The sequence below is a fragment of the Phycodurus eques genome, chromosome 9 (genome assembly GCF_024500275.1).
Source record: "Phycodurus eques isolate BA_2022a chromosome 9, UOR_Pequ_1.1, whole genome shotgun sequence".
Lineage (NCBI taxonomy): Eukaryota > Metazoa > Chordata > Actinopteri > Syngnathiformes > Syngnathidae > Phycodurus > Phycodurus eques.
Window position 1 is genome coordinate 19,599,176 of NC_084533.1, and position 15,502 is coordinate 19,614,677.

The following is a 15,502-nucleotide window of genomic DNA, read 5'->3' on the forward strand; positions in this document are numbered from 1 at the left end:
TATAGGTTAAATTGCACCACGGTGGGCTGTTTGTGGTTCGAATCCAGGCTCAGGCTGTTCTGTGTGGTGTCTGCATGTTTTCCTTATGCTAGCATGTTTTTTTTTTTTTTTTTGCCGAAAACTCTGGCTTCTTCCCTCATCCCCAAAAATGCATGCTAGCTTCATTAAAGACTCTAAATTGAACATAGGAATGCAATGTACCTATCAGCTGGAATAGATTTGAACTCACTCGCGACCCTAACGCTATAGAAAATGGATGAATGAACGAGACGGGTTATATACCGTTAACTGTGGTTCATGTACTAGTATGCTTTGTCCTCACAAGAAAGCACACTAATGGTATGACTGTGTGTCACTAGTTTGTCCCCGAGTGCCAATTGTGACCTACTACTATGCAATTAAATGTTACTAGTAAACTATTGTGCTGCACTTCAGTAATCACACTACAAGGCCCAACTAGTAGGCATGTGTCACACACTAGTAGCCTCCTGGACCCTACTCGTAGTAACAAAATGGCCACTAATAGTTGTCCTACTAGTGAGGACATAGAGCACAGGTGTCAAACTGGTGACCCGGGGGCCAGATCCTGCCCGCCACATCATTTTATGTGGCCCTCGAAAGCAAATCTAAATTGCTCATTGTGTTCTGGTGTAATACCATTGAAGATATTTGCAAGTGTTTTTTTTTGTTACCAATCCCTCTTTGAAAAGAAATGTAATAGTTGAAAAACATGTTTTTATAGGCTTCTGATTTCAAAACTGGCTATTCATCAATGTGTTGTGTAAACTGTATGTAATTACAGTACAGGGGGGTAATCTTTCATTTATATGGGTTCACAGTTTTAGCGGCCCTCCGAGGGAAGTCATAACTACGATGTGGCCTGTGACAAAAATGAGTTTGACACGCCTGACATAGAGCATGTAGTACATGGACCTTAAGATGGATATTGAATAAATCACATGTAAAAGTCAACGCCCACGGTCCGAATTGAGCCCGCCACGTCATTTTCCGTAGCCCGCTAAAGCAAATAGTGTGTCTGTTTCATGTTCCTTGCAAAATGGATTTCTCATTTTGGTGGAGCATATCATATGAAAAAAAAAATCAATTTGGCTTCACTTTTGTTTAGAGATATTAAACATACAATACAATAATTTGATAATATTTGCATTTGGTTGTCACTATTTTCCATGACTTCGGTTTTCGAATTCAATTGATTGTTTTTCTTTTCAAAATAATTTTATAGTTGGTACGCAGTTTTAGCGGTAGATGGTGCCATTTCAACTGAATTGAAGCTAAGTGGAGGGAGATGTTTTGAATACGAGGTGTTCTGATCATCTGTCTGAAATAAAAGCCAGCTCACAAGCGCGCTCATTTGGTCTTGAAAATGAAGAATGGACATGAGAGTGTTTTCCAATGTGTTAACTTGTAGCTGAATATTTTCCACACTTAAGTGAATGCATTGCCGACCACGTTTGTCCCTGTTGTAAATATTGAAACGCAAAGGCACAGCGACCCTAATTGCAGCCAATATTACTTTCAATTACAGCTTGTGCGCCGCATTAATCGTGCATCAACACTGCTGCTGACCTCTACGTGCACGTGCACGCAGGTGTGTGCGTGTGCACGCGCTCGGAGGGAGCGCGCACTTGCCTCGAGTTGACTCGAGCGGTGTTCACTGGAGGAGATCACAACTTGTCAGCGGAGGTTCTTGCTTGGTTGCCGTCGGAGCACGACCCGCAGAAGGATGCTAAATTGACCCACAAGATCGCGAGTCATCAAACCGAGGCTAAAAAAACAAAACGGATCCAACTTCAAACTTTGAATGCTTTCATATCATTTTAAAGACTGACTTTTAAATTTTTGCTATTGCAGTTGGGTTTTGCTTGCCAGCCATGCTCAGATTAAGAGCGACCCGTGCCCTTCTTCTGTGCGCTTTCCTCCGGTTGCTCTCCGGGATCGGCGGACAGGCGCCGAACTGCCAGGAGGTTCGTGCTGTGTTTCAGACTCTGCACCCGGGATCCAAGTGGGTGCCCGAAACTGCCGTGTCAGGTAACTAGCCCCCTTGTGCTTTCACTTTTACGCACAGGATGTTCCGTGAATGCACCACTCCTTGTCTGTCTAAATATTTTGAAATAATTATGATTATGATATGTAATTAATCGTAATTATTATTATCATTATGATGGGTATTCAACATATTTCTGTCTAAATATGATGTTAACATTCAACTTAATTTAAACAGCCTTTGATTTTGGTTTTGCACCAAGTTTGATATTTTATTGTATAAATGGACTAAAGACAAATCGCGACTAAGTGGCTCTGATAAATTATAGATAACTATGAACACAGGCGAGCTGGCCTTGCTGGTTAGTTGGTGAAGTTGAGTTCACATAAGGTAAAATATCCTGGGGTGAAGGTGAGTAACTCAAAGCTTGTAAAACAGATTCAGTTTTGCGGCGGCAGCCTGTCCCATTGTGATTTAGTATGCAAAAAATAAATAAAAAAATAAAATCTTCTGTGGCCTCACCATGACAGATGGTAGCAAATACTCATCATGTATTTCACTGTCATGTCAGCAGGCTCAGTCCTCCAGGTGAACTGTCATACTCTTCATTCTCCTTTTTCTCTTTGCCAGCAAATGTTCTTCCAAAACAGGAAATAGCGAAACAAATCTGAAAAGGCTGCAACTTAAATCGCGAAGAAGAAGCGTGACATGCATGAAAACATTTTTATTTTTTAAATTTTTTTTTGGGCATGCCCGCTACATGTCATATTCATCTCCCATCTACGGGTGCATGCAGCTCCAGCAATGTGTTTTCTCCATGCATCCACTTTTAATCAAACAACCTCCACCTGGGCCAGCAGATATCTGACAGCCGCTGGGGGAAAGATTCAGCACATGCATAGAAATATTATGCCTCCACAAATCTCAAAGTCTTTCAGTCTTCAACTTGGGAGACAGTTCAAGGATGTAAACTCACCAGTCAGCCAAAGGACGGTTCGTCACAGTAAGGGGCTGTGTTTCCACATGCCCATGACAACCACAGTTGCCCTGCTGCAAATACATTGTTAATCAAGTGGAATATATATTTGAAATTATATATTCTAAAGTAAAGAAACATATTGCTTCTTTCAGGTAGTTCTACAAAAATCTCTGCAACACATTTGATGTAGCTCTTAGGAAAGCTTTATTTAATATGACGGTACATCCGCAGCATCGGATAAGATCCAATACAAATCCTCCGTTTTGATCAACACTGTAAGAGTTTCTCGTGTGTGAAGTGCATGTGCGCTATGGGGTTTCTTTTGGTACTCTGGTTTCCGCAAATAGGGTTAATTGATGAATCTAAATTGGCTGCAGGTGTTAATGAGCGCTCCAATGGTTGTCTATATACAGTATATACCATGCGATTGGCTGTCGACCAGTTCATGGTGCACCTCGCCTCTCGCCAAAGTCATCCGGGATAGGCTGTAGCTCACAGGTGAGCCGAATGAGGACAAGCTGTAAAGAAATGGTTGGATGGGTAATACCTCTGACAGCGTCAGAGTGAGTGAAAGCCCATTTGCCATTAGAATGTGTCAGTGGACTGTGGACACTGATCAAACGAGATAGTTTAACAGATGGGGAAGTGAAGCATCACAGCAACAACATCTAGACACACAAATGCTTAAACACGTTCAACAATGAGCTGTATTCGGGAAAGTGAAAGGAGGCTATAACACTGGGTTCATAGACAATAGAAGATAGCAGTGAAGATATGTGATAGAAGTCATAAATACCACTTAGATCAATGGATGTGTTGAAATTAAGGAAACTATTGTATTAGAATCATGGAAGCGTTTCAAAATCAAATGTTATTATGCATTTCTAATCAGCAAAGCACATTATGTTCTGTTTAGTTCGGTCTACTTCCTTTTCTTTTATTTATAGTATAATATAAATGTGGATGTAAAGTACATCATGAGACACCCTACAGAAATAGAATGCAACTGTATGTGTGAAATGAGTGAAGAAGTTATAGTGTGATGATGACATATTGTAGGAGGATTAAAATGTCCTCGACATAACAACAAATTATCAATGTGACATTTTTCTAATGTTTCCTAACCTGGAGGTCAAAATAACTTTGTAAAGGGATAATTATCTGGATAACGTGTCAGGCAGGCAGCTTTTTAGGTAATAAACAAGTCTAATAAAAACATTTTTGTTTAAGTCCTTTAAGATTTGGGTCCCATCGAGATTCACAGCTGTGTGTGTGTGTGTGTGTGTGTGTGTCTTTGAGGCAAATCAACAAATTAAACAATGACAGTTATATGTCAAATTTAATAACTGTGCCAAAATATGAACACGCCTGTAGAAATGTTGCAAAGATATTATTTACAATATGCCAAATTAAAGTATGTTTGCAGTAACTTTGTGAAAATTAACGACTGCAGCGAAATGAATTGCCTCAACTTAAAAATACCATAAAATAAAAAAATGTATTTCAAACCAGAACAGACCTGCTGCAGTTTTTTTTAAAACACAATTGCAATTCCAATACACACCTTCACTTTACTGCACTATTACGGTATATGCACTAACAATGTGGCCAGCATATACAGTATGTATACTGCTTCTTTCCTGCAGTTACATTTTGTATGATTTTTCTTTTTGTCTGTTTGAAGTCCAGCAAATAAATGCAAAATAAGATTTAAAAAAAAAAAAAAAAAAACTTGATTAAGAAATTGAAATGGAAATGTAATATTGAGCGAAGATTGGCTGAGATTTGATTGAGGAATCTTTGTGTGTCTGATGGGAGACATGAAGTATTGATATCTCCTCACATGGAAGGGTACAGGTCGATTGAACAAGGCATGCACCGGGGGGCTAAACAGAATTCTAATAATGCTGCATGTGATGCTCGCGGGTAAAACACCAAAGCGCAAACTCCAGTTTTCCAACCTCTTGACGGGATTCCAAAGAACTACATACTATAAATAAACAATAATTATTTGGGACAGATAATAATGAGACTATATACATAACAGCCACAATGTATCGAGAAGCCTGGCTTTGCAAACATAATACTAAAGATACAATGTAAATTTAAAATAAGATAATGAATGTTCAAGTTTGATTGACATTATCAGAGAGGTATAATAATATAAAATGTTCTTATTTACTATTCTGGTTGTCGTGTTTCTAATAATTTGGTTACCTCTTTGCCACATGAGTGGGGAACAGTTAGAGTCACATTTTCACTTCAGTCCATCCATCCGTGATCCATCCATTCATCCATTTTCTACTGTATACAGTACCTCTTATCCTGTTCAGGATCATGGGGAGCTGGAGCCTATCTGAGTTGATTTTGAGCAAAAGGCAGACTACACCGTGGACTGGTGGCCAGTCAATCACAGGGCACATATAGAGACAGAAAACCATTCAAACTCACATTCACACCGTCATTAAGCGGGAACTGAACCCACGCTGCCTGAATGGAAGTCAGGTGAGTGAACCACTACTACATTGTCAGTGACCCTTTTCACTGGTAAACCACAGGAAACAAACCTACTAAAAAATAATTAACATTGTTGGGTCCCTATATAACATCTCTTTAGAAATTGAGCCCCAGTAGATTGCCCTCTGTAAAGATAATTGTATGTTCTGCTATCCCACCCTAATCAAATAATTTCAAACAATTCATTAATTGACATTTTTCTACCTTAGTTACGTGCAAGAGATAAAACATTGCACATCTACTGCATTTTTGCTACTGTAATACTTAATGCTACTATTATTACCCACACAATTTCAAAGAAATAAGTGTGAATAAAAGACCTTATAGTGTATATAAGAGGTACAGTAGTGTAACAGACCTTGGCAGCGAGAGCACTGGTCATATTGTAAATACCGAGTGTGTGCAAATCTTGAGTGTGTGACGAGCACATAACCCTACAATGTTAAACCATTTCCACCCGTGTCAGCTTATATGGAGGACATTTGTGCGGCAGTAGTGATCTGATGACAACGAGCGCCACTGGGAGATTTGATCCAAAGGTGGAAGAAGAAGCCTTGGAATCAGTAGTCTCCACTGCTGCTCAGCCTTATAAATTCCGATTTGTCATCCAAAACCTACATTTAAAAAAATAAAATGTCGATGAAAATGAATGACAGTAAATGTTCATCAACTTTGTAGAATATCAGGAATCAATTTGTACAACAAAGCACACCAGGCTAGGTATACAGGACTTTAGCGCTTGTTTCCCTTCCAGACCATGATTCCAGAATTCCTAACTCCCGCAGTCTCCTCCACCTGCTTTTATTGTGGAGGTCCCCCAACAATACATCCCTCCAGCCGTCCATCCATCCATCCATCCATCTATCCATCTATCCATTCATCCACCCATTCATCCATCCCACATTCCAAAAACATGCGTGGTAGGTTAACAGAAGTCTCTTAATTGTCCAAATATGTGAATGCTTGTTTGCTGATACATGCACTGTTATTCAGCTGGGTTAGACTTCAGCTCACTCGTGTCCCTGATGAGGACAAGTGGTATAGAAAATAGATGGATGGACTTTGGACTATTTCCATGCTGTAAAAACATTTTATGCCAAGATAAGCAAAATCTGCCTATCTCTTGCCACAAGCATAGTACAACACTGGTCACCTTACGTATAAATGCTTAGGTTTAGCCCATTACTTGTGTGAGAGTTGCACCTTGAATGCTGATACTCTAACACACTTGTTCTTCAAACACAAAGGAAACCCTATTGCCTGGTGACCCCAAGTACTACAGATATAAAATATAATCTTTGTCGAGACTAAAATTCATGTCACTGCCACCATAAACCTTAAAAGAACACAAATTAGCACATGCGTAATCTAAACACATGATCAAGATCCATGACAGTCAGATTCAGCCTAATTGGAAAATAGATGACATCTGCCACCAGCAAATCCTCACAAAGGAGGATGTGTTCTCCTTTTTTTGTTTTGTTTTCATCTGTGCTGGAATAAAATACTTTTGTCTTGCATGAATAATGCGGACAGAGGATCTTGGTAAATGTGCACTGCTGGAACTTTGATAAGAGCGCTGCACAAGAACCTCATTTGATCATTTGCAAATGTCGTGAAATCCTCCCCAACTGCAGTACAACAGTATTGAAGTGCATTTATTTAGTTCTTAACACGCCTGCTGTTGAAATGGCACTAAAACCATTTAAAAGATATACCAATGTAAAGTATGTAAGTCTAATTAAATAAACATTTGTCTTCCATTTACTCAAAACCCTTTGTGAAAATCCCTCTTTAATGATGCAAACTTGGGTTTGCTGCCTCGTTGGACTCCACTTTTGCACACCCAGCTATTAGATCATTGCTTCATTAAGCAGATTAAAGTAAATATAGATCAGAAACAGTTAAAATAAATATTTGCCACCATATCAATATTCAAGTTGTTTGTAAATTGCGCTGTGTAATTACTTCATTAGTATTTTCTCTTATTTACTTATGTGAGCGAAAAGCACATAATCCCAAACGGCTTGACTTCACACTGGTAGTTGATCTATAATGTATGCTCAAAATGAGCAGCTTTTAATGTATTCTATATATTAATACGAGTCCTGTTCCCCCGTGGTGTCAACATTAAACTTGTATTGTGGTAACTGTGTAATTGGCTGTGGGCAAACTGAAGAGGTGCACTGTTCGGTGGCCTACACTTGTTAGACATGCGAGGGGTCATCTCATGCTCCTTTTCATCCTTTAGCTTTCTGTCATGACAAAAGCGGCGTTGTGAGGATGTTCGTAATTAGGTTGGCAGCAAGCAGAAGGGTGATCAACTGACTCATGAAGACTGAAAAATCCTTGACAGCTGCTCTGCATCTTCAATTGTCTGACCGCACCCCCTCTACACTTTCACCATATTGATCGAACGTACATTATAATTGAAAGGCATCACCTTGAGCTGAGCTTGTATATTGGGGAGATTTACACGTAAATTGTTTCAGGCCCAATTGTCTCTTTCTTCATTATGTGTCAGGATTAAAACCAAAATAAATCCAAGACAAAAAAATAAACCCAGAATTGATTTGCATTGACATTTGCATTTGATTCACTTTGACAAGAACGTTTAAAATAAACTTGTAATGAGAAAGAGAACTGAGCCTTAAAGAAAATAAGAGCAGGTAGAATCTAATTATTGGGTGTTTTGGAGTAGAGAAATTCTTCATTTTATTATGATTGATTTGTGTAATAAAATACATTTATCATCTGCCCTTTGACATATCTATTTTGTCAGATTTGAAAATTTAATTCCAGCATACTCTTCTTCTGAATAGACAATGCTTACAGTTTTGCTGACAGTTTAATAATTCTGCCCGTGCAGCCTGAAATTAAGTTAATCTTATCAATTGGAGACCATTGTGTGTATTGATTCAAGGATCTAACCGTGTCAGTCTGTGCACAAAAGGTGCATGACAGTTTTATTGCCTTATTCACAGATTAGACTCTGCACCTCCACCACGAAGGGGAGTTGGTAGAGATCAGAAAGTTAGGTGAAGTCTTTCGCATTGTTGCTCCCCGCTGCTCGTTAATCAGTTTGACTGACACATGGCTGCATCTCCTCACTAAATTGTCATCTGTCTCTGCCATTTATAGTCTGGAGTCTGTTTCTCAAGATACATAGCTTGAAGTGCAAATAGAGATTTCGTTTTGATAAGGCTGAGGGAATACTTTACGTCCCCACATAGTAGTTCTGCTGTTTGTAAGGACTTTGCTGATGTACAGTTAGGTCAAGAAATTTGGAAAATGAATTGGGGAGTACGTTTTTCTGCGATTGGCTGGCATCCAGTCCAGAGTGTTATCTACCTCTTGCCAGAAGTCAGCTGGAATAGGCTCCAGCACACCCGCGAACCTAATCCAGATAAGTGGTATATAAAATGGATGGATGGAAGCAATTTTTATGATTTTGCTTACGCCCCACCACAATAGATTTGAAGCAAGACAATCAAGATGTAATTGGAGCGTACATGTACATGATTTTCATATTGTATAAAATTTTTTTGTTATATTATATATGAAACACTTATTTATATCAATATACACAATCTGCATACAATCACCTCTCTGTATTAAATATAAACGTATTGAAAAGTAAGAAAAACAGCGCCCACTGCTGGATATGGTGAGATACTGCCATCCTGTTGTTATTGCAGTATCAGAACTGGTCTAACGGTCAAGATCCATTGTGACATGGACGAAATTCTCATCTTTTTGGCTGTAAACACCACAATAATGGATTTGAAATAAAACAAACAAGATGTGTTTTAACTCATTGGACGCCACTTCACAGTGCAGATGGACAATGACCAAATCTTTCTGTAAAAGCAACCAAGGCTTTTTTTCTTTTTACCCCAAATTTGTGAAACATTATGCAATGGCCAAGTCCTGAAGCCGACTGAGCATGTATTTTACTTGCTGAAGACAATAATGAACGGAAAATACCCCAAGAACAAGCAGGAACAGAAGGCTGTTGCAGCACAGGCCTGGCAAAGCCTCACCAGGGATGAAATTCAGCGTCTGGTGATGTCGTTGATACGTTTCAGACTTCAGGCTGTAATTGACTGCAAAGGGATGCAACCAAGTATTAAAAAGTGAACGTTTGATTCTTGATTGCTAATTTATCCCATTACTTTTGGTCCCTTAAAAGGTGGTAGGCATATATAAACTGTTGTAATTCCCACACCAGTCACCTGATTTGGATGCAAATACCCTCAGATTCAATCTAAACGTCTGCAATTCAAGCATATTTTGTTCATTACATTTCAAATCCATTATGGTAAAAGATGAGAATTGTCTCCATGTCTTAATATTTATGGACCTGCGTGTCATAAAGCTAGTTGTTAGTGAAAAGTGGCCTTTGGGATATCATCAGACAATGCTGAAGTTCTATCGTGGTGACACTGCAACGTCGCTGTAATTGGTCAGGACATTCTTGCTGTTTTAACGGTTTCTCTTCCCTGTGGGTTTCGGTTTATTGAATTACAAAAGTAAATCTAGTTTTGTTGCAGCTCATTTGTTGAGAAACATTCTTAGTTTTACTTCCATTAATATACACTTTTTAAAAGATCTGCATGAGTCCAATTAGTTCTCATCAATCAATGTGTACATAAAACTTGGGCATGACTTGTTAGCTACACGTTTCATTCTCACAAATGTTATCAGTGGTTGCGTTATCTAAGAACATGCTGGGTTTGTTTGTCTGCCAGCTGCAATGCTCGTGGCTCCTAACTTTGTGGAAAAAAAAAGACTTTTCATCTGAGTGCAGGCTTGAGTGGTCCAAAAGTTTCTCTTGACCAAATTGATCTCTGTGGGAAACACAGCACAAGACTAAAAATGACTTATTTTCAGTAGCTGTTTATTTCTTTTTGACTAAAAAACATTGGCTCTTCAGAATAATCCCAAGTTCATTAAGGCAGGATCTGGTCTGATTACTGCTCTTAGGATGTGTGAGGGAGACGTTATGATATTACAGTGTTGTGAAAAAGTATTTGCCTGTCAAATTCTCATTTTGTTTTGCATAGTCTCCCCACAATGTTTTAGATCACCAAACTAATGTAAATATCAGACAAGTAAGCAAAAAAAATATTTTTTTAAAATGTTGATTTTATTTATTAATGGAAAAAACTATTCAAAGCTACCTGGCCCTGTGTGTAAAAGTAATTGCCCTGTTTTTTTTAAAAAAATCATTAATTAACAATTTCTTTGTGGGGGAAAGATGGGTTCATTTTCACTGGTCATGCCCAAGCCTCATTACCGAAAGCTAAAACAAAATGACAAGATCCAAAGAAATTCAAGAACAGATGAGAAATAAATTAATTGACATCTGTCAGTCTGGAAAGGTTTAAAAAGCCATTTCTAAAGCTTTAGGACTCAAGCAAACAATGGTGAGAGCTAACAATTGGGCAATTACTTTTCCCGGCACTGTACGCATCAGTGTGACAATTGGCTGGTTTCCTTCTCCTCATTGACACTCACGCCCTTATGTCTCTGTTGATTTCCTGGCAGGTTCTGATCTGCAGGTTTGCCAAACCAAAGGTCTTGCCTGCTGTTCCAAAAAGATGGAGGAGCGATATCAGGTAGATGCTCGCAACAACATGGAGTCCAGCCTGCAAGTTGTCAGTACTCAACTCAAACGTATCATCATCCAGAACGCTGCCATTTTCCAAGGTAAGTGCTGAGATTTCAAATCCTCAAAAAAGATGAGATGGTTTCAACTAGGCTGGAAATGATCAGGATTTTTGGGGCCGATTAGCAAGTTTAAATAAACCGATAACTAATCACCAATCCGATCACAACTTTTGAAGACATTTATGGGGGTTCTAACATCGTACAGGGATTGTTCAAGTGACTTTGGCTGTAGTTTGGCTGTTGGTGGGTTGGTTAGGGTTAGCAGTCCCGACGTACGACATTCCAAGGTTAATGAACTAGTGTGCGCACAATACGTTGTCACACGGATTCAAGAGGACACGCTCAGTACGTTTTATATTTATGCCTTTGATGCATTTTTCATATACAGGTATTAAAAATATATTTCAAACATTTATTGTAATTATGACTATACTTCTGGTTAGACTATGGTGCGTTCCGTGTTAAGTACAAAATCGGATTAGGAATAGAACTCCGTTGTAGACCCTGGACACCCTGTACTGTATTTCCTCAAAAAGTGTCTATTTAATTTCTGAACTGCAGAGAGTACCGTAAGGCGGCGTCTATTTATTATTTATTATTACTTATTTATGTAAGTAAAAAATTGGACAGCTCACCCAGCGACTAAATGACACCAAACGGATGTAGGGGTGCTATCTGAGGATATGCGATACTATTATTTGCGTTTGTTCTTGATTTTATTTAGAATACTGTCCATAAATACATTGTAAAACATTGCAATTTATACATCTCCACAGCAAAGAGGTGCACCTTTTCATAATTTCTTTGTATATTCTTCAGCACATTTGTACTGACAATGCCGTCCGGTCTTCCTCTTTGCTATTTTGGGATTCACTGGCCTGACTTCTCTGTGAACACACATTCACAGCCCCTGACATGGCAATTAAAATGTGGGGTTTAATGGGGACTGTGGGGTTTATTTGAATTGGTTGTCCACAGCTAACAACATTAGAGACAGCCTCACTTTACTAGAAGTGGTTCAATACTAATTGCTTTAGCAAAGGACTGCAGAGAACTCCCAAAACATCCCCCGCAATGAAATCCTTTTAACATCCTGGTCTGATCTGTCTCTCTCCACTTTATCTTCCTCTTCTCCCTCAGACCCTGTCATCCTCTCTCCATCTCTGTCTCCATCAATCTATTTGTCTTTCGCTCTCTCCTCCTGTGTTCATGCTACCAGTATTGGGAATCGAGCACATGCAGTCTTTGCAATCTTCTTTGCTGTTCTTTTTTTCTCCAACGCTTACTCCTACCACAGATCAAAAGGCTTCCACTCTCCCTCTCCACTCGTCTATCTCCCATCTCTGAGTGCTCCAGCTCTGCATCCCCCTCTCTTTGCAGGTCCACATGCTCCTCTCACTTTACCCAGTCTCACTGTACAACTGCAAGCAAAAGTACCCACACTCTGTACTTAAGTAGAAGTAAAGATTCTTGTGTAAACAAATACTCAAGTAAAAGAAGAAGTACTGATTCAACTTCTTTACTTAAGTAAAAAAAAAAAAAAAAAAAAAAAAACACCAAATGAGAAATTTACGGTACTTGAGTAAAACAGTAAAAATGATTTTTTTACTGTCGATTATATACAATACCTGTTTTGACAACAAAAAACTTCTCTGTAAACAGAATAGTTTACGTCTTTATCAACTTTCATAGTGCTTGTACGAAGAAAAGAAAAAAACAGTACACTTTGCTACAAGTTTTGACATGGTAATTAGGACTGAACTGATCATTCTAAATATCCTGTATGAGCAAAACAAAACAAACACAAGCAAAAATACAAAATTAGCTATTGAAAAAACAAACAAACAAAAAAAAGCAACACTTTACCTGTATGTGTTTTTTTCAGATTAGATGGAAAATATTTGAATGCCAGAAGCTGGTTCTTTTAAAGGCTGCACAAGACAACCCATTCGCTATGAATTATTCTTGTAGCCAACAACCAAACAAGATTCTCCTAAATAAGCCCATGGATAGGGAATTTCTTACTGGATCTGTTGCGCCATTGCCTCCATGGCACTGCTGTTTTTTTCCACCTTGTAAGTCCTTGAACTCCCAATCAATCAATCAATCAATCAATCAATCAATCAATCAATCAATCAAAATCTCGACTTGACTTGTACCTTGTGCCATCTAACGGAAGAACATTTATTTGTTCTGCCTTTCACTGTAGGTCGCTGGCATAGATAGAGGCAAAAAAAGATAGTTTTATAATTAATAAATATTTTTTCTACCAAATTAAGTGAAATTGGATGGTTTTCTTTGACATCCCTGATAACCTCTCACAGCAGACGAGTGTGCCTCAGCACCTTTGTTCAGAATCACTGGCTTAAACAATAGTCCTCTCTTTCAGATCAATAACAGGAAATAGGTAAGATGTTAGGACTTACTAATGGTGCGTGGCTCTCACACACATTGCCTTGTTTGCTCTTTGGCAATTTGCTCTAATGAGCCTTGGCTCATATCTTAATGTCATACTGAGGAAATAATGTGCAATGGAATAATTGCAGCATCTACTCAGATTTGTGATGGACTCAAATTTCATTTTGATTCACATTAGTGAGATCAACATCAACTTCCCCTGCGTGCCATGATTGCCGCACGTAATGGCCCGATGCTTTCAATTTAGTTCAAAAAGAAAAACCTGTTCCGAGTGCTCGTCTTGAAAAATTTAAAATGAGAAGCCAAACTTGCACATGCTGGGAATTTAATTTCATAAATGAATTATGAATATTCTGTTAGAGTATTATCAGTCAGCACGTGATGCAGCGCAGTGAGGAGTGGAAATAACTTCATACACATTGCAGCAGTCTGTTTCAAAACTGAGGGACAAGTACGTTACTAATATACTACTGTTGTGCTCAAGAACACACTATCCGAGACCAAGACTTGTCCACGACCAGAACTCAGTGAGAGCAAGACGAGACTTTTGGGAGTCCAGACCGAGTCAAGACTGAAACCATAAAAATCCATTTTAAAAATCATGACAAGGTTGAACAGTTAAAAAGCATGCTCTCTTGAATGGAATAGTTTTTTAAAATTCACTTGACAGCCAAAAACACGGTGTTTGAAACAAATTCAAATCACAACATGCAAAAATATCTAATCTCTAAGATTTTTTGGAACTTTCTTGCAAAGCAATAAATTATTTGATGTATTTAGAAATGAAGATTTGAAGAAGCGCTCGAATTGCATTTAAGAAACATAAGAGACTGCAACATTTTGTGACCTAAACGTGCACAGTGGGATCTCACAATATTGCCAAATTAAGGTGGAATTAAAACCTCTTTCCCGAAATATTGGTGGGGGGTGGTGTCCATCAGTCACAACGCTGTGAAGGTTGCAGCCATTACAAGGATGGCGGAGGGTTAACAACACATTTATTTACAGGTATTTTTTTTTTTACCAAGTGCTTCTCCTTCTTATCACAATAATGAAGTTGAAGAATTAAAGAATAGCAGATCAGTGCTGGTCACGACTGGTCTTGACGGAAAATTTCGAGTCTGGCTAGTCCGTGACTGAGACAAGACCAAGTCTTTTGGGAGTTGAGTCCGAGACCTTCAAAATGTGGTCATGAAGCCGGTCTCGAGAGCAAGACAGGTCTCGAGTGTTACAATACTATAGTTTTAATATAGTTTTAATACACTTTTATAGTACAAGTGTATTCAAAAGACCACTTGATTTCTATTACTATGCAACATTAATATTGGGACTTTTGCCATATGCAGGTAATCATATTCGAGCCATTGACTATTTGTTCAAAACATTTTTTCCTATATGAAATAATGGAAATCTAGCTGTCCCAACCACCATAAAACTATGGACAGGCCATTTTTAAATACCATTTTGTGATCTTGATTGTTATACTAGTCTAAAATAAAAATCTATTACTATTAATACACAATTAATAAAACAATCGTAATAAAATCTATAAAACACTCCATCTTAATTTCATAACAAGTGATGACACTTATGGTGAGTCTTTGTGCTTTGAATGTGAGTACTCTGAAATGACATTACTATTTTTTCCTGTCTTAATACTTAATATTGGGACTGGTCCTTCTTTTGACAACCCCCCCGAAACCCAAATAAAAAATAAATCACACTCCCCCTGATAGTACAGTACACTCAGGTCTCCTATGAAGCTGCTATGATGATGGTGGTTCAGTCCACAGTTGGATGAATTTCGAGCTATATTTTCCCAGAACAGTTTGGTCGAAGGGAGCACAGGGTTTGCAGGTCTGGCTCAGTCAGGAGATCCACACTTCCACCACCGTGTAACTGAAGGTAGA

At 38.5% G+C, this 15,502-nt stretch overlaps 1 protein-coding gene across 1 annotated transcript in view; it reads left to right on the forward strand.

Annotated features, from left to right (window-relative positions):
- The first annotated feature begins 1,674 nt into the window (after positions 1 to 1,674).
- gpc3 (glypican 3) overlaps positions 1,675 to 15,502 on the forward strand; it is a 112,783-nt gene continuing 98,955 nt past the window's right edge. Inside the window, exons 1-2 of the mRNA XM_061685794.1 lie at positions 1,675 to 2,049; positions 11,052 to 11,213. Coding sequence (XP_061541778.1) covers positions 1,893 to 2,049; positions 11,052 to 11,213 — 319 coding nt within the window. The 5' untranslated portion in view covers positions 1,675 to 1,892. The remainder of the gene's footprint in view (positions 2,050 to 11,051; positions 11,214 to 15,502) is intronic.